General features: G+C 32.2%; 1 protein-coding gene and 1 pseudogene across 3 annotated transcripts in view; one reads left to right on the plus strand and one right to left on the minus strand.

Moving 5' to 3' along the window:
* The window catches only part of botv (exostosin like glycosyltransferase 3), a 55,564-nt gene that overhangs the window by 13,840 nt on the left and 17,971 nt on the right, over nucleotides 1–23,753 (plus strand). For all 3 annotated transcript variants that reach the window (XM_035363710.2, XM_035363709.2, XM_035363711.2), the window contains exons 4-6: nucleotides 130–1,399; nucleotides 11,814–12,170; nucleotides 20,960–21,061. In XM_035363710.2, the coding sequence (XP_035219601.1) occupies nucleotides 130–1,399; nucleotides 11,814–12,170; nucleotides 20,960–21,061 (1,729 nt within the window). The remainder of the gene's footprint in view (nucleotides 1–129; nucleotides 1,400–11,813; nucleotides 12,171–20,959; nucleotides 21,062–23,753) is intronic.
* On the minus strand, nucleotides 6,975–7,669 carry LOC146997929 (uncharacterized; annotated as a pseudogene).

Genomic DNA, 23,753 nt, shown 5'->3' on the forward strand with positions numbered 1-23,753 from the left:
ATCAAGCATTTTTTCCCACCTAATATTCTGCCTTTATAAGTTTGTTTTTTTCCTTATAGTGATATATTTATAATATGTATCTTTTTACATTGGAAATTTGTATGAATTTACTTTTGACTTCTCTTACAGTCAGATATATCTATTCTAAGTCAGAGGATGGAAGACTTGAAAGCAGATTACACTCACCAACAAGTTGAATTAGAACGCTTGAGGGTGTCTGTAGAACAAGCACAGTATGCTCAGAAGGAAGTTCAAGAAAAAAATAGCCCTCACATATCTCCTCCAAAACGTATTCTTCCATCTCTTGAGGATGGAATATTTTTGTCTTCTGCCAGTATGAAAGGAATTCAATCTTGCCGCACTCATCTGTGCTTTGATTTTTCAAGGTGTTCACTTACATCTGGCTTCCCTGTGTATTTCTATCATCCAGATGATTTTGGTTCCTGGAATCCAGAAGATCAACTTCTCAAAAGTGCAATCACTGAAGCTTTGAATATTAACATTCATATTACTTTTGATCCAACTATAGCATGTGTCTATGTTGTTCTTGTGGGAGAAATTCATGAGAAAAGTGATACTGCATCTTTAGAAAATTATCTTAAATCTTTGACCCATTGGAATGGGGATGGGCGCAATCATATTTTATTAAACTTAGCATTAGAAGCTAGTCGTACCAGACTTTTCGCAGGAGTGAACACTGGCCGTGCCATAATTGTCCAACCTTGTTTTCATGCAAATGAGTTCCGCAGTGGTTTTGATATAATAGCACCACCTTTGATACTTAAAAAAGACCGCATTTCTGAAATATATTTATATTCTCCTGCCCGTAGGAAATTTTTATTATCATACCAAGGAGAATACAGAACATTCAAATCATCCTCACAAAATAATTCTCAAAAGCCTTCTGCATCTTCATTTCCCAATTCAAATAATGATTCAGAAGATTTAGTCAAGATCTCAAGAATAAGGAAAGACAGTGATGATGTTGAGGAATCAATAATAGATGTGCTAAAAAAAATGCAGCTGTCCAACTTTGGTGATAATTTCTTCTTTCAGTTTTCGTGTGCAGGCAGTACTGTGCCTGGTTTGGATTCTGAGTGGCTTTTGTGTGGTTCATATGAAAGTAGAACCTCTATTTTAAAAGATTCTACATTTTCTCTTCTCATAAGCCCTGCAAATTATAATTTAATTAGTACACCACAAATACATATTCGAATATATGAAGCTCTAAAGACTGGTGCTATACCTGTAATCCTTGGGAACCACATTAATCTGCCATTTAGTGAGTTTCTGGACTGGAACAGAGCTGCCATCATACTACCCAAAGCAAGAGTTACAGAGTTACATTATTACCTTAGGACTTTTACTGATAATGACATAATGGCCATGCGACATCAAGGTTTGTGTGCATATCCTGTTTTAAATGTGCATTAAATATGTATTAATCTTTTTTCTAAAAGCAGTGGTGTCATTTTTCATATTTGATTACTTAGTATAATTTTATTGAATACTGTAAGTTATGCAGTCACATAAGAAGTAATGTATATGCTCCCAATTATATATGTGCTTTATAATCAAAATAACGGGTAATTTTAAAGTTTGAACTTTGGAATGTAATTTTATAGGTATGAAGTTTTCTTTTGCATTTTTGGCATTTTGATGATCTTTGGATCCTAAAAGTTTTATTTCAAAAACAAAATGTATATACTTGATTATTATTAGGAAATCCATATATATATATATATATATATATATATATATATTGATGTTTTAGTTATCTTGGAATATAAAACCAAATAATACGAGGGCCATCCAGGAAGTAGATTACGTTTCCGTCTGTGTCCGCTAGGGGCGGGGCTAGCGCGGCCATCTTGGGGTCAGAGCGTTGCGCAGCTCAGTCTGCATCTAGCCGTGCTAGTAAGAGGTTCGTGCTGTGCTCCGTTCAGATACTGTGACGGTTTGAAATGTCTGCGTTAATTGAAAATCCCGCGAGGTGCGCTCAGTAATAAGGTTTCTGACTGCAAAAAACTGTAAACCGATAGAAATCTATCGGCAGCTTCGTGAAGTGTATGGGGACAACATTATCACTGAAGGTGGAGTGCGTCAGTGGGTCATAAGATTTCAAAATGGCCGAACCAATGTTCACGACAAAGATCGAAGTGGGAGACCCAGCATAGTGACCGCCGAACTTCTCGAAAAAGTCGATGCTAAAGTCCGTGAAAATCGAAATTTCACAATAACGGAACTTTCTTTGAGTTTTCCACAAATTTTGCGAAGTTTGTTGCACGAAATCATCAGCGAAAAGCTTGGTTACCACAAGTTTTGTGCAAGATGGAAGGCAAGAAGAGGTAATGAAGTGGTTGAAGGCGCAGGCGGCCGAATTTTTCGACGAAGGAATTTCCAAGCTCGTACATCGCTACGATAAATGCCTTAATTTGTATGGTGACTATGTAGAAAAGTAGTATTTGAGTGTGGCTTTCATCTGTATATAATAAAATTTGTTTCCTATACTTTGTTTATTTTTTTATTCCAAAACGTAATCTACTTTCTGGATAGCCCTCGTAATTAATTGGTAAATTTTTCAGTACTTTCTGATTAACCGCATTTCCACTAAAAAGTAATATGCTGGTAACTTTAGAGAGAAATGTTTGTTTTGGTATTTATACATCCCTTTTAATGATGCATCCTGTAACACTTATTTTTTTACTTTTCTCTTTTTTCATAGAAGACATGTAGACTTCTCAGAGTTAATTGTACCAATCGATAGTAGAATTATTAGGTAATTATACATATCAGTAGTTTGGGTATAATCCCATTTTTTGTATGCAGAATGTCACTGATGTGTATTAGCAATTGTAAACAAGCTCTCAAACCAGTTTTTTAACCTAATAACACTTTTGAGTGCAATTTTTTGGATTGCATTTCCATAAAATTTAGTCATTTAAAAAGTACAGCTTCACAGAATATGAAGTTTGGTGTTCTGTATTGTTGGGGTGAACACCGTATTTCTGACGAAATGTGGTGCTTTTCTTTTTTTATCAGCTGATAAACTGGATAGTTCGATTATAGTTCATTATAACAGAAATAAATGTACTCATTGTAAATGAAATACCAATCGTAAGAATTACTATTGAATTTCAAAATTTCAAATCTATGTGTATGCAAATATGCATTGGGTACATGCATACCTCTATCTCCATATAAATACTTTTTTTATGGCTTGATACATTGCCTTATCAATACTTTTTTGTGACTTTCCAGTGGTGGTATGGATAATTAGAAAGTGCTTATATTTCTGTTACAAAAATTTAGTAACCATGGCCTACATGTGGGTTCAAATAAATGTTTTGCAGATGTGTGTGCAATATGTGTTAATAATTGATAATTTTTTACTGTTATGTTTTTATTGTAGGTGCTTAAAAATACTTCCTAAGTAGAATTTAATAGGATTATGTCTTAGTTTCCTTTAAAAAAAAGTGTTTGGTGGCCATTAAAATGGCATGAACAAGGACAAACAACAACACAAATAAATTTATTTTATCAACCCTTTGTTATACAGATATGACAGTGAAGGGTGGTTGCTATTGAAGGTGGTATGTTAGTTGATCTGAGTCACCCCAACCTGCGCCGGCATATAAGAGGCTGTGAGGTGAGACAGAAGTTGTGACGTAACAGGACAGATGTAGTTGCGCCTCTTGCTGATTGGCTAGAGAGTATGCCCCCCCCCAGTGACAAAGTCACGATTACAAATTACAATATATACAGAAAATGATTATATAATAGTGCAATATAGAATATGAACTACATTATAATAAAAATATACTGTTTGTGGTATAGATGCAGGAGAAACATATGCTTAATACAAAACATTATAGTACAGGTTTCTACTCAAGGAATGTAGTCTGTGACTAAATGCTTTGGAAATCGGACTTTACGGCCACTTTTAGTGGTAGACATTTTATTAAAGCATATTGGAGATGGAGGAAAAGAGGAGGTATGAGTAACGTCATCTGGCAGGAAGTAAGCAGGTTTTATGCGATCAATTGAAATTGTAGTACATTTGCCATTTACATCAATAATAAATTCTTATCATTTCTGTCAATGGCTAAAAGAGGTCCAGTATAAGGTGGTGTCAATGGAGGATTAACTTTATCAGATCTTAAAAATATATGAGAACAAGTTTTTAATGAGGGGTTGATGAAAGTTTTGGGACTACCGTGTAGGGCGGTAGAAATAGGATTTAAAGATCTCATTATTTGAAATAAACTGTTTACATATGCAGAATTTAAGGTCTGGTTTATGGCATCACTCGCTATTAGATTGGAAGGTTTGTGCTGTAGACAAGTTGAGCAGAAGTTGCTTTGACATCATCCTTAATAGCTGAGCGTATGCCTAAGAGGACAACTGGAAGAGTTTCAGTCCATTCTGTGGTGCTATTGGCTTTAAGGGCTGTGTTGAGATGCGGATGGAAGCATTCAATAATTCCATTTGACTGGGGGTGGTATGCAGAGGTTCGAATCCTGTTGCACCCAACTGTGTGAGTAAGTTCTCTAAAAAGATTAGATTCTAAATTTTTACCCTGATCAGATGTAATTGTAACTGGGCTTCCAAATCTTGATATCCAGCCGTGTACTAAAGCACGAGCTTCCGCAGTCATGTCTGCTGTTCGAATAACTTCCAGCCATCTTGTGAACCGGTCTATGATAGTCATGCAAAACTGTTTTCTGTCAGATGGAGGTAGAGGGCCTCTAAAATCTATATATATGTGTGCAAAATGAGCATCAGTTTCAGCAAATGTGCCAATACGAGATTTGGTGTGTTTGGCAATTTTAGCTCGTTGACACTGATCGCAACAACGCACAAAAGTTTTTATTTCTTTTCTCATGCCTGGCCATACAAAACATTTAGTGATTAAATCGATGAAGGCTGAGAGAAAACATGTAAAGTATTGAAAACTGTTAATCTCATAGATTGATGAACAAAAGACAGGGATGTTTTTGTGACATGTCACAATACAGATAAATATCCTCGAGAGGAAAATAGTGTTTCTCTAATTTTAGAGAGGATGTATTTGATGCTAAGAGTTGTTGAAGTTCTTCATTGCTTCATTGAATTTTTGAAAATCGATCACAGTACAGGAAATATCATCTATCTGAATTCAGGAAAGTGCATCGGTGACATTGTTATCAGACCCTTTAGTATATTCAATATGAGTAGTAAACTGCAAGATAAAATCCAAATGTCATAATTGGCGAGGACTGCATTTATCAGGATGTTGCTGAAATGCAAATTTAAGCGGTTTCTGATCAGTATAAATGATAAAATTTCTCCCTTCAAGCATGTGCCTGAATTTTTTTACTGAAGAATATGTAGTGTAGAGTTCACGGTCGTAAGTGGACCAGTTCCTTTGAGCTTTACTTAATTTAGCTGAATATAAAAGTATAGGTGTTCCCATTGTTGTTTAACAAGTTGCATGAGCGAGCCGCCGATTGCTACATTAGACGCATTGACCCATTTACAGTACAAAGTCTTTAATCCGGACTCATATGGACTTCGGCAATTCCAGATAGGGGTTTTTTCTGGATTATAAATCATCAATTTAAATCTGGTAAGATGGCGTGCAGAAAATATAAAATTAAAACTATGAAACCGTAATTTATGAAATAAAGAGCAATGATGATCTAAAGGGTATCAAAATTTACAAAAAAAAAAAAAAAAGCTTAATATTTATTTGTTTACTTCATTAAACATTTCTTTCTTTCAATGTAAGTTGTTAAGTTGCTTTTTTATGTGCTAATACTTTCTCTTTAATTCTATAAACAGACATAATTTCTTGTTCAGTTACAAAGTTCCACTGTTCAAGTCCTGTAATTGCTGTGCCGAGAATACCGACTAACTTATCAATAGAAATTTTTTCGTTTTCACTAATGTCTCTGTTACTTTCTTCATGCCTTTATCCATTTTTTTGCAGCAATTCCACATTTTGTTTGATGGGCATCGAAACATGGTTTCGCTTTGTTGATCCTTTGGCAGCTTCAGAATCGGAAACTCTTTTTGTCTCAATCAAAAGTTCAAGCTTGCTTTTTATAAAATTGCTCTAACAGTCTGCAGAAAATAATAAGCCGGATCCAATTAGAAGATTAAGGAACAACATAATCTGTAACATTAACTGAAATAGATAATTAGATAATTTTAGCCTAGCTTATACCGTCCGTTATACATTAAACGTGCATGCATAAATGTATTATGCGCATGCGTAAACACTACGCATGTGCAGAAAGTTTGTAGCTTTGAGATCCGGATTAAAGACTTTATACTTTACTTAATTGTGCACCAAGCATGGGATGCTGTAACAGGGTTGCTTTTGTGATAGCTTCCTTAGACACTTTTGAAGGCGAGTGTTCTTCATCGTCCCATTGTAATTGCTCAGTAGAAGCTTTGGAACGAGGATGTCTCTTTTTATTTGTGTGCCGTTCAAGGAATTTCACTAAGGATGCTAGAATATGAGCAGCTTTGGGAATACAATGTCTATAAAAATTATATAAACCTAAGAATCGGTGTAATTGTGTTAGAGTCTGGGGCTGAGGAAAATCTAGGATGCATTTTACACGATCAGGGAAGGGTTCAATTCCTTCACCCGATAACTTAAATCCTAGGAAATCTATGGTAGATTGACAAATTTGCATTTTTCTACATTTATACATAAACCATATTCCTGAAGTTTAGAAAATAGCAGGTGTAAATGTTGTAAGTGTTTTTGTTCATTATTAGAAGCTACAAGTATATCATCAATAAATGCATAAACAAAAGCCAAATCTCTAGTGACTTTATCGATAAACCGTTGAAAGGTTGAGGAAGCATTACAAAGATCAAACTGCAATCTCAAACTTTCAAACAAACCAAAAGGAGTACATATAGCTGTTTTATGTACATCATCCAGATTTATGGGAATTTGGTGATATGCTTTTACGAGATCAATGTGTTGCACTATCCTTGAATTTCCAATGATACCAGTATAAATTTTTGTCATGTGATATGAAACGTTTGTGGTCAGCAAAATTGGTACGATATGAACTCCTGGAACAATGAAGTTCAGACACTTCTTTTCAAAGAGCTTTGATTTCTTCATGAGGTTGAGCTGAAGGAGATTCATTGTTAGAAACAATGGCAGATATATTGGTGTTGTTGATAGCTAAACTTCGATCAGCTACCTCTGCAGCTTTATCCAAAGTAATAAGAGGGATGGAAGCTAAAATAGTTTGAACAGGAGCAGGCATCGCTTGATTAAAGAGTTCAAATAAAAGTGAATCATCTATGTTGTGATTCTCTGTGGGACATTTCATTATGCGGAGAAGTTCGTTAGGTTTTCTATCCCCGAGGCTTTCGCCTGCTAGCAGCCGACGAATCTCTTGAGTCTTGGATTTCGAACATCTTTCTATAACTTTTGATTTCAGATCATCATATGGGTTGACTGAATGATGACATCATGAATAACAGTTGCAATATAAGCTGGTAAGTGAGCTACTACGTAGTTGAATTTTGTCTTTTGCTCCGTTATCGGTTTAAGAGCAGCTAGTTCAAAAGTAGATTCCAACATGTGAAACCAAAGAAATGGGTCAACTTGAATAAAAGGGGGAATCACCACAGCAAAAGTTTCAGTTTTGGCCATTTTTCAGGTGGAACATGCACCAGCGGGAAGAATCAAAACCAGAAGTATCCGTCTGTAAAGGATTTTTCATCCGAATGTCACCATTGAAGGGTGGTTGCTATTGAAGGTGGTATATTAGTTGATCTGACTCCATAATTGAATGAAACAGCAGTCATTATAAAAATATATTTTATTATACACACAGGAATGAGACTCGTACCGGGAGTATTACGTAACGATCTTTACACTCCAACGGCGCCGACCCAAAAGAGGCTGTGAGGCGAGACAGAACTTGTGATGTAACAGAACAGATGTTGTTGCGCCTCTTGCTGATTGGCTACAACAGCATTAAATTTTCATGTACATTGGTAAACAGAATACGCTATAATCATCAATAACCACCACTCTTTCACAAGGCATAGATTGGAAAATACATTTAATTGCCATTCTGGGGTATTGCATTCCAGTCAACTGTAATTCAGTGCTAAAGTTCATCTTTTATAGCCATTGGTGGTCTTTGTCATGCCTCTCTATCAAACAGTGTAGACCAGATGTATACACTCAGGGAAAGGTAAGATGATTGCAGTGGTCAAGGCGTAGCATAATGTTGTCTATAGACTGCTAGAAATTGGCATAGCATAATGTTGTCTATTGTCTAAAAACCTGCTATGTATCTAATAAGTGTCAGACATTGAATGAAAAGTGCATGAAATGCTAATCATGCACTGCACGAGTTGAAGGTGGCTCTTGGAGGCTTTTGAAGATATAAGCTACTATAGACCTTAACTCATTTATGAGGTAATCTGGCTGGTCAGAATGTCAGATGTGCATACCGGATGTAAATGGAGCTGTATCCAATAAGATTTTGCATTGTAACTTAGGTGCTTAGCCAGTATGATGATGCATGTAGCAAGATCCTAACATGCTTCCAGTAGGGAAGACATATGTGCTCGCTTCATCGTGATTTTGCATGATTAAGCAATTCTTTCTTCCTAAATATATGTGATATTTGTCAATCATAAATTTGTAATGTAAGTTGCATTTGTTTGCACCTACTACGATGCTTACCTGGAATGTGAGCTGAGCTTGTTGATGGCCAACAAAAATATAATCCACATGTGCCCATTGTCATTCGCACAAGATATCTGATATCTTGAACATTAATACGTGAAAAGCCTACATGTTACTTTTCTTATACTTCCTGGGCCCATCAGTTCCATGTCTGCATGATAATGGACAGATTTTGAACAGTACAAGAGCAGCTGGACAATACAATAATCTGCAATCATGGTATTATTATTCTCTGTTCATTTAATCTGGTTGTTTGCTGTACATGTAGTCTTCTTGAGGCACAATTTACACTCAGTGAGGAAACATTATTGTATAGGAAACTCCCCCTCTTCTTTTTTACATTACCTATTTGCATGTGTGCTATATCAATAACTATTTTCATGTCCTGCATACTATATCTCCTTATACAGATTTTACAATGATAAGCTGCTTTTTCATGATTCTGCTTTTTTAATGGCTAGCAGATATGTTAGTTATGCTTTCATAAATTTCCCTTGTACCAATTGATATCACTGACCTTTTATTCCTAATATTTGTATAACATTGATTTTTTTAATATTTTAAGAGACGAGTAAAATTTCTCTCTAGCCCCATCTGTGGTAATACTTGCCATTTTGTTCCAGGATAAGCCAATTCACAGCTCAAGGAAGTCCTGGTTTGTGGTTTTATCTTTCATAGATTCTAGGCTAAGTAACTCTATGATGAAAAAAATTTCATTAATTCCATTGTTAAAGATGAGTAATTGTGCAGGGTCTTTATTAATTATGCTCTCAAACAGTGCCAAACAAAATCTTTGGTTACAATCTTCAGCTGTTCTGCGAGTTCTTCATTAATTGAGTCAATGCACTAACCGTCACAACTCCGAATTCCGTTTAATCTTTCAATCTGAAGCTGCCCTTGTAGTACTAGCAGGGGTAGTCTGATGACCAGTCAGTGCTCCAGGCTTAAAGTGCCACACCTCGTTGTTTATCACCACGAGGTGCGGCACTTTAAGCCTGGAGTTTGCTGGGTGTGGTGACCCTGGTTGACCTGTTCAGCCATGAGTAACGAGAGCACGTTTTGATCTATCACCCATGTGTGTGGGACAAGGTGACAGTCTATTGATATCTCTAAGCTCTCGATGGACTATTTTTCTGCCTGACAGACCCACCTCCCGCCTAATACAAAGGCCTTAAGTTGGGGTCGATCTTGGTTGTGTGTCTAGCTTAGATTGCGGTACCAGCTTCTAACAAACTAGTGTTAAAACACTCAGAAATGAACTATGTAGATTATGATGGGCCATCAGACTACTCAGTGTTTCTGTGAAAAAAGAGCAAAACTTTAACTATGTATTCAATGCTGTGATATAGGAATAAAAAGTTCAAGATAATAAGAGTTTCAAAGAAAATACTCCGAGCTAGCTGCTGGGAAATACATTCATTGATTTAACAGTAATAAAAGAAAACATTTGTAATATAAAAAGTGTATATTCAATATATATTATTAATTATATGTAATTTATGTTGCCATTATGATTATTTCTAATTTATCTAAACATATTTGTTGTAATAAATTTATATGAAAATTGCATTATTTTTTAATAAATTCTCTTGAAATAGTATATTAAAATACCAGTTAGAATTTAAAATTGCTTTTTCTTATTTTATAAATTTTGTATTTCTGTTGAACTGTTATTTTATGCAATGAGCTTCATTTATTTTTTTAATCTATAGTTTCAGATTCTTAATTAATGAATTATCATATGGTAATGTATACATATCTTATTGTTAAAAAATATTTGTAGTTTATAAGAATTTTAAATTAAAAATTTTAAGGATGTTGTGTAAAATCTTGAATTTTGTATTTTAAAAATATTCAGCTGCATGAATTAAATTTTACGAGATTTTTATAAATCGCTTTCTCTGTGTAACAATTAACTGTAGTTATTGGAAGTACCTTTTTATTTTGAAAAAATCTCAAATGAATCATCTCAGTCAAGAATAAGAGTTGACTAAGAATGTTACTAATTCAAAAAAGCATAGTATTGAAATTGTACCCTCTGAAAGGCCACGAAATGTCTTGTATACAGGCATTTTATTTCAATGCCAAAAGAATTATAAACTTTAAAAGGAAGCTAGCTGTCATCAACTAAACCATAATACTGATTAACAAGATTCGTATCTGTCAGTTTATTTTTTTTTTCCGTAATGTGATATATTATTTCTAAAAAAAATAGTAGCTAATAAAATTTATTCAAAGGGAGGATGGATGGTATTAAGATTAAAAAATTGTATTCTGTCTTGAACTGACTGCATGTTAAAGTCTTACCTTTATGATATGTATCATCTTATGGTCCACATTAAAGTTTACTTAACTTCATCTTTTTTTCATCAAAAGTTTTGAGCCAAGAAAAGTTTTACTATAGCTTAATCATAGTCACGTAATCCTTATCCTTAATCAGTAATGTTGCCCCCAATGTAATGATAGAATTTATCGTATGATCTCTCCCCAAAAGATCTTTTGTTTCAAAAACTGTACTGGATTGTGGAATGCATTTTGTTTGAGAGGAATAACTAATGGATTTATGCTGATGGTGCTGTTAAAATGTACTACACTCATTTAAAATTTATCATTTTTTAAGAATTCAGTGTAATGCATAAATTAGATTGTTCAACTATACCAACAGTTAGCCAAAAAGCAAAACAAAACAAAAAATTTGTTTTTTCAGAAAAATTTAATTAACTGAGTTGGTAAACTTTTGAGCATGGGCCAACTGGTCTGTGCTTGAGATTGTATTTCTGTGGACCATAGCAAGGGTAATAAAACTTATTATTATAGATTATGGACTTTTTATACATTTATCTTCTTTCTTTTGATTATCTTAGGAGATAATTTATTTCCTGAAAATAATAGCACTACCAGTAGAAATGGAATTTGAATGAATTTTTGTTGAGCTCAATTTTCTATATACCTTATTAATTATGTCCGTAGTCATAAATTGATGAATAGGATAAATATGTTAAATTAAATAGAAAATGTATTTTTATTCTGAGTGATTGTACTGAATGATTTACTATATAATTATCAATTGTTGAAAATTACTTTTTTTTAATAGGTCGTATGCTCTTTGATCATTATTTTGCCAATCCTCGTCAAGTTATAGCAACAATTCTTGCAGTTATAAGGAATAGAATTCAAATTCCTGCACCTGCAGCAAGGGAAGAGACTTCTCCAAGTGTCTTCAATGGAACATTTCGTCCATTAAGAGCTGAATTTGCTGCTGTTCAAGATCCTGACCCAGAGGAGAATCTTGGACCTGTTGAGTCACCTTTTCCTTCACTTAGTTTTCAAAGAAATCTCACATATACGAATGCACAGCGTTATTTTGTGTGGAATGATGTAGCTGATCCTTTTACTTTATATCCCTCTACACCATTCGATCCATTACTGCCATCAGAGTCAAAATTTGTTGGTAATTTATTTATTTATTTATAATAATTTTTTCATGAGTAAATTTAAGTTCAGATTTTAGGTTTGATTAATAATAAACATTTATGTTCAAACTTTTAAGTTATTTTTGGTATATATTTCAAGTAAGTGATGTGTTGTATTTTATATATGTTGGGTACGTGCTCAGTGATGATTACAAGATGTACACAAACATCGTTTATTCTACATTGCTCATCTACTATACTATATTACAGTTATAGTTACAGATAATAATAGATACAGTTACAGTTACATATATAACATCTCCCTTTTTTATAAAAAATAATAATAGTAGTAAAATTAAACATATTCTTTTAAATAATAAGGTTTCTTAACAGTCCTACCAGATCGAGTGACGTAGTTATGTCCATTTGAAAAATTTGATGATACTATACCTCTTTCACTATTTGGTGACACAACACTTCTGTTAGGTTTTGAAGGACTTACAGGCACATTTAAATTTGTAGTGCTCCTACTCCTACTATTTTCATGTATCTTGGGTTCATCTATAACTTCATTCTCATAGTTGTTTTGTATTGCAAACTCTTCCTGATTAGTTCCTTTAAGAAGGTCTCTTCTGTTCCTTTCTACAATTCTTCCATCTGTTCTTATAATCCTATATGAATGTGGTCTTTCTACTTCTTCTATAATTTTCCCTTTTTCATTTAGTTTTTTCCTTTTCTCTTTTATGTACACATGATCTCCTGTTTTCAGTGGTTTTAATGGTCTTGCATTCCTATCATAATAACTTTTTTGTAAGGTTTGTCTCTTCAGTAAATGTTGTTTATGGTCTTCATATCGTTTAGCTTGGACAAAATTCTCTTTTATAGGCATCAGTCCATATACTTTTCTTCCAAACATCAATTCTGAAGGTGACTTAATTTCATCTGAAATAGGAGAGTTACGATATTCCAGTAAAACTAAATATGGATCCTTGTTGTCAACTACAGCTTTTTCTAACATTCGCTTGACAGTTTGAATATGTCTTTCAACCATTCCATTAGACTGTGGGTATTTTGGACTTGAAGTTCTGGTTTCAAAATTCCATCTTCTTGCAAAATCTTTATATTTCCTGCAATTATATTGTGGACCATTATCCGAATATACTATTTTCGAAATGCCATGTCTTGCAAAAATTGATTTCAATTGCTTTATCACTGCTACACTTGACAAATCTTCCAAATGTCCAATTTCAACATATTTGCTAAAATAATCTATTACTATTAGATAATCCCTTCCTTGAAAGTAAAAGAGGTCTGTTCCCAATACTTCCCATGGACCATTAGGTATTTCTTTAGATATCATTGGTTCTTTAGTATTAGCTTTTTGTAAACTTAAACATGTTTGACAATTCAGTACCAAATCTTCAATTTCTTTGGACATTCCTGGCCAATATAATATTTCTCTTGCTTTGATCTTGCATTTTACTACTCCTAAATGACCATAATGAATTCTGCTTAACATATCTTTTCGTAAACTTCTTGGTACAACAACACAGGAATTTTTAAATATTAATCCATTTGCTTCTGATAGTTCTTCTCTGAAGTTAAAATATGGTTTTGCCAGTTCTGGAACCATACATTTTTCATCTGGCCATCCAGTTTTAATTAATTTTCTTAAAACTTGTAGTTCTTTATCTTTTTCTGTTTCCAGTTGAAAAACTTCCATTTTACCATTAGACATTGGTATACATTCTACAACTAATCCAACATGAGCTTCTATTTCTCCTTCAAAGAAAGCAGATCCTTTATCAGTGAATGATCTTGATCCGCTATAAAAAGTTCTTTTCCTGGTTTATATTTTATCTCAAACTGATATGGCTGTAATCTTATACACATTCTTTGTAGTCTTACAGGGCATTTATTTAATGGCTTTTTAAAAAATGATTCCAGTGGTTTATGATCACTTTCCACAGTAATATTTTTTCAAAATATATACTAGTGAAATTTCTCACATGCAAATACAATAGCTAAAGTTTCCTTTTCAATTTGAGCATAATTCTTCTGTGTATCTGTTAATGCCTTAGATGCATATGCCACTGGTAAATTATTCTGCAGTAAGACTGCTCCTAGTCCTTCTTGAGATGTATCTACAGATAAAACTACTGGCATGTTTATATCATAATACTGTAAAATTGGTTTATTTACCAAGACATCTTTTAGTCTTCTAAATGCTTTTTCATGTGTTGCATTCCAGTTCCAGATAACTTGTTTTTTCAACAAATCTCTTAAACATGATGTCAATTCTGATACATTAGGTATAAATCTAGAAACATATGTAATCATTCCTATTAAAGTTTCTAATTCTTTCACATTTTTTGGTGGTTTTATATCTAGAATAGCCTTAATTTTGTCTTCATCTGGTTTTAAACCATCTTTAGAAAATATATGTCCCATATATTTCACTTCATTCTGCCCAAATTTACATTTATTTAAATTAAATTTAACATTTTTTTCTCTGGCTCTGTCCAACAACTTCTTTAATCTTGAATCATGTTCTTTTTTATCTTTACCCCAAACTAATAAGTCATCTATATATATTTGAACTCCTTCTAAATCACTAAAAATTTCAGAAAAACTTCTGTGGAAAACTTCTGGTGATGAACTCAGTCCATATGGCAACCTCAAAAAACAATATCTACCAAACGGAGTGTTAAATGTAGTAAATTCACAACTTGAATCTGACAGTTTAATTTGCCAAAATGCTTTGTTTGCATCTAAAATACTAAAGACCTTTGCATTTGTCATTTGAGATGAAATTTCTTCAAAGGTTGGTATGTGATAATGTTCTCTCAGTATATTTTGGTTAAGGTGCTGAGGATCTAAACACACTCTTAAATTTCCATCCTTTTTCCTTAGTACCACTAATGAATTCACGAATTCTGTTGGTTGGTTAACTTTCTTTATAATACCATCTTTTTCCATTCTTGCTAATTCCTTTTTTAATGGATTTAATAAGCTAAGTGGAATTTTCCTACAGGGTTCTATTTTACCAACAGCTCCTGGTTTTAATTTAATATGATATGTATATCCAGTTAAATTCCCAGTTCCTTTAAACAAATCTTGATATCCTTTTAAAAGTTCTGGTAACTTTTCATTAGAATCAGGATTTACTGTACAAATCCTTTGTATTAGGTTTAATTTTTGCAATGTAGGTAAACCTAAAATAGCTGGAACAGTTTTATCACATGCTATGACTTGAAATTCTATTTCATCCTTGTCCCCTTTCGATGTTTCACATAATAATTTACATTTTCCAACTACATCAATTGTAGTACCATTGTAATTATTTAAAGTGACTTTTGATTTAGTCAAACATTTCTCTCTTAAATTTAATTGTTTAAATTTAGGCAATGGTAGCACATTACACTGAGCTCCAGTATCCAACTTAACAAATAAATATTTAGATATGTTTACTTTTAGTTTTTCAAACCATTCGGTTTTATTTTTAGAAAATGGATTTGTATCTTCTACTTACCCTAAAATATATTCTTTACCATTATTATGTAACTCATGCTCTAAATTATTCTGTACAACATTAACATTTTTATAAGTGCACATTTTAGAAAAGTGATTTTTCTTTTTACAGTACAAGCAAATCTTATTATAAGCAGGACAGTTGTATAACTTATGAAAAGTTCCACATTTTCTACATGGTTTTGGATTATTGTACTTATTTCCTTGATAGTTTGAAGAAAATTTAGTACTTTGTTGCTTTTGTTTTACATGATAGTCTTTCTTACAAGGCTGACTTTTTTCCTCTGAAGGTCGAAATTTATTACGTTTGATAGCTTCTATTTTATTTTCTTCAGTTAAAGTTTTCAGCTGAAGTTCTGCTAATTCAGAAGCTTTACACATTTTAATACATTTCTCCAATGTTAACTGATCTTCCCTTAATAATCTATCTTTGAGATTTTTATTTAGAATTCCACTTACTATTCTATCCCTTATTAAACTATCTTTTAATTCTGCAAATCCACAGTTGCTACTTAATTTCTTTAAATCGGTTAAGAAATCATCAAACGATTCACCTACATGTTGTGTTCGACAGAAAAATATATGTCTATCAACACTTTTGTTTGCTTTCGGTATGCAAAAATTTTCGAAAGCTTCAATTACTTTGTCAACATCCTTCTTATCTTCTTCACTTAAATTAAAAGTATTAAATTTTTCAAGTGCTTCTTCACCAATTATATGCAATAAAATAGCTACTTTAATTTCAGGTGATTTAGTAATACCACCAGACGCTAACATATAAATTTGGAATTTTTGTTTCCATTTCTTCCAATTTTTCCATTTCTTCCAATTAAATTTCCTTCGAAACTTAGATTACTTGGTGGCTTTAATCCATCCATATTTAATTTAGGACTTTAAATAGTTTATATATACGTATTTTTAGCCACTTCCAATAAAAATAAACAACTCACTTACCAGCATATAAGTTTTGATTTCACAGTAAACAACTTCCCATGATGTTTTTGTTTAGAACATCTTTACCCAGGCTGCATGGTTCTTCAAAAAAGATTTTCTTTTTTAATCAACCACGAGCTGGGCCATGTGTTGTATTTTATATAAGTTGGGTACCTGCTCAGTGATGATTACAAGATGTACACAAACATCGTTTATTCTACATTGCTCATCTACTATACTATATTACAGTTATAGTTACAGATAATAATAGATACAGTTACAGTTACATATATAACTATTGATATCTGAATAAATCAAAATGTAATTTATGTTATCATTATTATATTAAATCAAAATGCTTTTTCTTTGATATTTGTTAAGATTTCACTTTGTAAAATTCTTACTATAGCAGTTTTTATTATTTTAACTGAATTTAGATGCATTTAATTTCAAATGTTTATTACACATTTATGTATCTGTTATCTATATGTTATCTACGTAGTCAAACCTTGGTCAATGGATGACTGACTTTCATAGACACTTGCTTAATGGACAGTTCATTATTCCCCAAACTCTTGACCCTTGAAATAGAACATCAATGTATTTCATTTATTGATAACAGATATTTCTGATATTAAACAGGGGAAAACTATTGACTAATTTCCTTCTAGTTAAGTTTTTTTTTTTTTTTTTAATTTAAGAGGAAATGTAGAATTCAGGAAGGAATTACAAGAAATTTGAAACATCTAGTTGATTTTAAAATGAGGGTAATAATAAGATGATTGATCCTCAAAAGAATCCCTAGATTCTAGAAATAGGAAATTAGTTTGTTTCAGCCTTCAATAACTGATATTTCCTCCAAACAGCAGATGGGAAATACTTATTGATAAAAGTTTCTTATAAACTGTCCATGACGAAAGTAAGAAAAAATAAACCATAGAAGATACGTCTCTCTTATGATGCATTTATTCTAAAATGAGGTATGGGATTTAGGAAAATAGAATATTAAGAATTTTAAGAAATCTGAAGGAATAAAGAGGTTGCAAAATGAGAATTATGTCAATAACAGCAGCACCTTTAGTTATTACCCCTAAAAGGATGATGTTAATAATGGGAGGATAATTTCCCAAATATGAATCCACTATATTTTCTCCAGATTCCATTAAAGGAATGATGACATAATTATATGACAGCGTATTATATACCTGGTGGCCATAATTAAACTGACAGTGCTCACAGTGTTCTGTAGCGCGATCTATTTGTGAGAATGATGCCACATTTTGTAGGAAGATTAAACAAGACGGGGGACAAAGGATTCCATGAAAAAACAAATTAGTTCCAAAAGTCATCGATAGGGGAATATTTGGCACTGTGTAATAGAAAATAGAGTGTTAACAAATGCAAATCAATACGGAAATTACCTTTTATTATGCACATTTTCTGATTTAGTTCAAGTGCAATATGGCAACACTTTTAAAAAAGAGATTTTAAAAAGCGATAAAAGACAATGCCTGGGGGAAATCATTTTCATGCAAGATGGAGCCCCTTCACATGTTGCTGTATGGGTGCAACAGATGCTATGACAGAAATTCACAACAGAAAGAGTCTTTAGCCGCTACTTTCCAACTGCATGGCCACCTCGGTCGCCTGATCTTACTGTATGCCTGACTGTACGGGAGATTCCTGCAGACATGTTACTTTCTGCTATTGTGCATACTAAGCACAGAATGCAATATGTGGTCCACAACAACGGCAGCCACATTGAACCTCATTTGAATGCAAAATAAAAGGTAATTTCCATATTGATTTGCATTTGTTAACACTCTATTTTCTATTACACAGTGCCAAATATTCCCCTAGCGGTGACTTTTGGAACTAATTTGTTTTTTTGCAGAATCCTTCGTCTCCCGTCTTGTTTAATCTTCCTACAAAATGTGGCATCATTCTTGCAAATAGATCGCGCTACAGAACACTGTGAGCACTATCAGTTTAATTATGGCCACCCGTTATTATAATGATGACAGCATTGCAAGAGCTGATTTTTGCATATATCCACTAATTTTGGACAATTCATGTTGAGGGTCCAGTCTGTCTTCAAAAAAGAAATATACCATAGATTATGGAACATATAGTCATTCTCTTTTACTGGATTTTTTTTATTATCCATGTTGAAAATTGTGATCTAAATCCTATGATTTATAACTTGTTTGTTTGCCGTGACTCTAAATGTGAAAGATAAATGTTTTTTTAAAATATTGTTATCGGTACTATCGAAAGCCAGTTTACAGAAACTTCTTAAATGTTTTAAATTAGAAAGATACACACTTGAAAATTACTCAAAGTAAGTAAGTAAATAAAATAGCAAGGAAAAAGATAAAATAGCAAAATTGATAAACAACTCTGATTCACTTCTCTTTCTTTACGCCTGCACATGCAAGGAGTATTCCTCTAACTGAACCTTTGTTGGAACAAAAGGTTAGATGAAGTAGCTGAATCATTGAAAAAAATTGACTCCAGAATTTTGAATGATTGAATCAAAAATTTCAGGCTAGGCCATTATTTTTCATTTTAATGAACTTGCAGCAAAGCTAGATAAATTCTCAGTTGGTAACAGAAGAGATTAAAAAATTTCAAAGCATATGAATATGTGAATTTCTGTCCAGAAGATATTTAGAATTTGGAAGAACTTGCCTCCTGTTAGAATATGAAAGTAAAAAACGAAAAAGGACATCAGAAGTAAAGCTTCAAAAAAGTAATTGACAGCAATATTATGTTGTAAATCTCATAAAAAATTAATCTTCCAGCACGCGCGTATGTGTAAAATTAATGACAAATTCCATTTTTAATTCACATTTTTCGCATATCGAAGCTTTCTCCTTTCTACCCTCACATTATGGAATTCACATTATTTCTGTTCCTCCTTTCTACCCTCACATTATGGAATGGGCCAACAGGAAGTCATTTGACTTTTTTTTTTTTAACTGGGCTTTTGTGCTATGTGGCAGCTTTTTCGTAAAAGTTACGACACGTGCGTGGTCATGTTTTAAAATTCGGAAAATATTTTTTTCTCAAATGTTTTGCCATTTTGTGTTATTAATTGCCATGTATTATTTTAATTTGAATACTTTTGGCTCTGTAAATTTTATATCAGTTTTCATGGCAAAAAAATATGTGCAACCAGCTGATTTTGCTCGGATTCTTCAAGAATTATCTGATGAAGAAAAGGAAGACAAGGAAACCTTTGGATGGGAGAACAATAGCGATTTCCATTCCTTATTTTCTTTTATTTCTATCTTTTAGAAATAAATAAAAACATCAAAGTTAGTTTAAAGTGCATTTTTGTAACCGGTAAGAAGTAAATTTCCTTGCAGAAGTAAGTAATGCTAAACTTACCTTTTTTGCTACCAAGGTGTTTTCCTTTTTTATTGTCTATACTTGTCTTTGATGCACTTCTTAAAATTAGCTCCTATTTTAAAGTGTAATTATTAAATAATAAATTTAAAATTTTCTATAATGAAATACATCGTTGCATTTCCATCTCACTCACATTAGAACTTAAAAATAATTTAGTTATATTTGAATGTGATATCATTTGTATTTTGCAATAATAAGATTAATATTTTATTTCTTAACAAATTTATTATCAATATTCACTCATTTCTGTCATTTTTCGTGCCCAAAATGGTAACATAACAGATGTCAAAAGTATGACGTGCGCCTGCTCTTGTAAAATTGCCAAGCACACGTGCTGTAAGGTTAAAGAAACTGAATATGCAATGGGAAGCTAATAAATCCAGAATGATGTTTGATTAAATTTGACATTTAATGTACAATAAATTGTGTTTTAACAAACTGACTTACTGTAACAGAATGATAATGGAGGCTTACTGTGGCAGAATGATAATTTTTTTGTCTTCCTTTATAATATATATACTGGAATGGTTCCTTAACTAATTCTGGATATATAAAAGGAAGGATTTTCTTATGGAAGAGGAATTGTAATTAATTTATGTATATCCTCCTCCTGGCGGCGTCACGCCAAAGTTAATGGAGTTCCTCTTCTTTCATGTTCTTTTTTTCATTATTTATTTTTGGTTTTTCTTGTAATGGTTTATTTTAGTTTTTCTTTTAATTTTTTTAGAATTCTAATTCTACATTTATAGTTTTTTTTTTTTTTTTTTTTAAATTTATTTATGTATGTGAATTTCAGTTTTCGGCTTTGGAAAAAATTGGTTCTAAATTTCTTTTTTATGTATTTACTGATCAATTTTTGGCGGCATAACACACGAAAATTCTTGAAATGATTTTATATTTTTCGTTATAAAAATTGTTTTGTGTTTATATGTATATATATATATTTCAGGGTCTAGTTTTGGTTTTCGACCTATAGGCCAAGGAACTGGTGGAGCTGGTAAAGAATTCAGTGAAGCTCTGGGAGGTAATTCTCCTAGAGAACAATTCACGAGTAAGTTTTACCATTCCCAGAGTTAAATAAAGATTAAAATTCGTTTATGGGAACATTATTACTGTTTTTTAATGATCTAGGACTTCTTTTTTTCACTGAAATATCCATATACAGTTGAATTTTGATATGTGAGAGTACTAGTACTGTGATTAATTCTTGAAAGAATCTCTATATCCTAGAAATAAGGAATTATATGTTTATATAGGTTAGGGAAGTTAGTAGATGATGGATCATGTTTTTCTGAATTTTGCTATTACATAAATCTTTCCCTTTTTAATTTTTAAATCAAATCTGCATTGTTTTATGTATAAATTACCAACTAAAACACATTCACAGATTTAAAAAAGTTTGCTTGAACTATTAGTTTTCCCTTTTTTGTATATTCATTGTTTTTCATTGGTAAATACACCTTTTTAGAAATGAGTCCACTTGCAAGCTAAAATTTTAATTACAAATAAAAAGTGATCTTCTGAATAAAGGATAGCGGAAGGTATGAGAAGCCCCTTTTTTTTAAACACTTAAGCCCGTTCACAAGAGCGGATTCAACCGGCGGGGAAACCGGTTCTTCCAATGTGTCCCATTCACATGGCGAACAAGCATTAACTGCTTCTCCGAATTGGAGGTAGAATTTGCTAGAATGCTTCCTACCTCTCAGAAGTAAGGCAAATGGGGAGATTTGCCATACTGCACTGTGCGGTTCACTTTATTTTAGTTACTGCTTGCTGGACTGTCAGCGAAACAATTGCGTTGATAGATATCAGGGGATGTGAAAGCATCTCCCCCAAAAAATTAGAGGGAACGGTACAAGATACGGAAATTTATAAACAAATACAGACAAGGTTATCTGATGTATTTCAGAAATATCATTCAAATTAAAACTAAAGTTAAGACAAGTGCATATATATCAATGTGACAAGGGACTTGGTATCTTTTGAATGTTTTTTTTTTATTATTATTTAAGAACTTTCATTGACTTTTTATGAATATTATTAAATAGTTTTGTAAGACAAAATCATTTTAAGTTGAAAAAAATATTTTTGCTAGTAATTTTTTTTATTTTATTTTTTGAAGAAAAATTTAATAATTAAAATGTCTATTAAATAATGTATTTTAAGAGAAAACTAACTCAGAAATATCTCCGATCTTATGCTGAACTAACAACTGCAGCAATAAAAACTTGTATAGTATAAATAATGTCATAAAAGTAGTGTAGTATAATCAGATTATTACTTTGAAACTGATGTTTCGAATTGATGTCCATGAAGAACCAATATTTCACATTCTGCTTCATTGCATATCTTTCAAAAAAGTAAAAATTATCCAATTAATTTTCTTTATCATTTTTTTAATGCGAAAAGTTTGTTTTATAAGCTGTGAAAATGTTGGAAGTTTTTAACTGATATATTGTTAGGTATGAAATTTTAAAATTAATGGGCATCAAAAAGTGTAAAAGTATGTGCATTTTTCAAAAATTCTTCTAAAATTTAAAAAAAAAAAAAAAAAAATTATGCTAGAATTTCAATTTCTTTTTTTTTTTTTTTTTTTTTTTTTTTTTTTCTGCTGTGTCTTATGGTGCAAACAATAATATTCTGAGATTCTCAGTTTATTTGTTAATATTTGCAATAAATCGTTTCAACTTTAAATTTGAAAAAATTCTCATCCTCTAAAAATCAAAATCGTGACACCACATCCACAGGCAGTGTATGTACAAATTTTGAGTTCTATATCTTATCGGGAAGCTGTTTAAAAATCGATGACCATCTTTTAATAGCAACACACACCAAGACTAAGCTAAATAAAATATTTTAAAATAATAATAATAATTAAAAAGCATATATTTTTCATGAACCATTACGGAACTTCCAGTACCAGTTTCAAATGTACCGATTACGAAATTACAGTAGTAAACAATGTTAAAAATGTGTAAATAGTATTAGAAATCATCCAATTCAGTGGCGTGATTCTTCACAGAAAAGTAATAGTGTAAATGTTATCAAATGTTAGTAATAATGTAAATGTGAAGTTAAGTGTAAAGGGAAGGAAGACTGTGGTCTTCTGAATGGGTCCTAAAGACGAAACTCTTTCATATCTTTTTTTTCCTTCTCTTGCTAATGGCAGCTGTGCAAAAGAGCGTTGCATGTGAATATGGCTTTAAAGGTATCAAATGTCTAGAAAACATGCAGCAATTAATTCCACATGGAAGTAAAGCAGAATGCATTCATTAAAAAAGATACAATTTTAAATTTCAAGATTTTAGATATGTGTAATAAAAAAAAAAATTTCTTTCACAAATTATTAAAAATTAAATTAATAATGCCTTCTAATTCAGTAACCACATTTCAGATATTTATTTAAGGCCAGTGAGCAGCATGGCTTTAGATCGTAACAGTAATTGTTATTGCTTCCTTAGTTTCCTAATTAAACATTATTTTTGCCAAAATTCCTCTTTCAATACCAGCCATTATAATTCTGATTGTTATAATTTTCAAAAAGCAGCTTAAATTATCAATATGAACTAAAAGTTCGCAAAGCTAAAGCAGTTTTTAATAATGCAGGATTAGTGAGCAGAGGTTGCAACAGCTCTCATTTGTATTGACACCTAATATTAACTTCATTATGAATGAAATTGTGAACTGTAGCATGATAGAATTTACATAACAACTAGTCATAAGTGTGTAGGACATTTCATAGA

This window comes from Stegodyphus dumicola, chromosome 3 (assembly GCF_044657685.1).
Source record: "Stegodyphus dumicola isolate Sdum_Otavi_A_Nest chromosome 3, ASM4465768v1".
NCBI lineage: Eukaryota > Metazoa > Arthropoda > Arachnida > Araneae > Eresidae > Stegodyphus > Stegodyphus dumicola.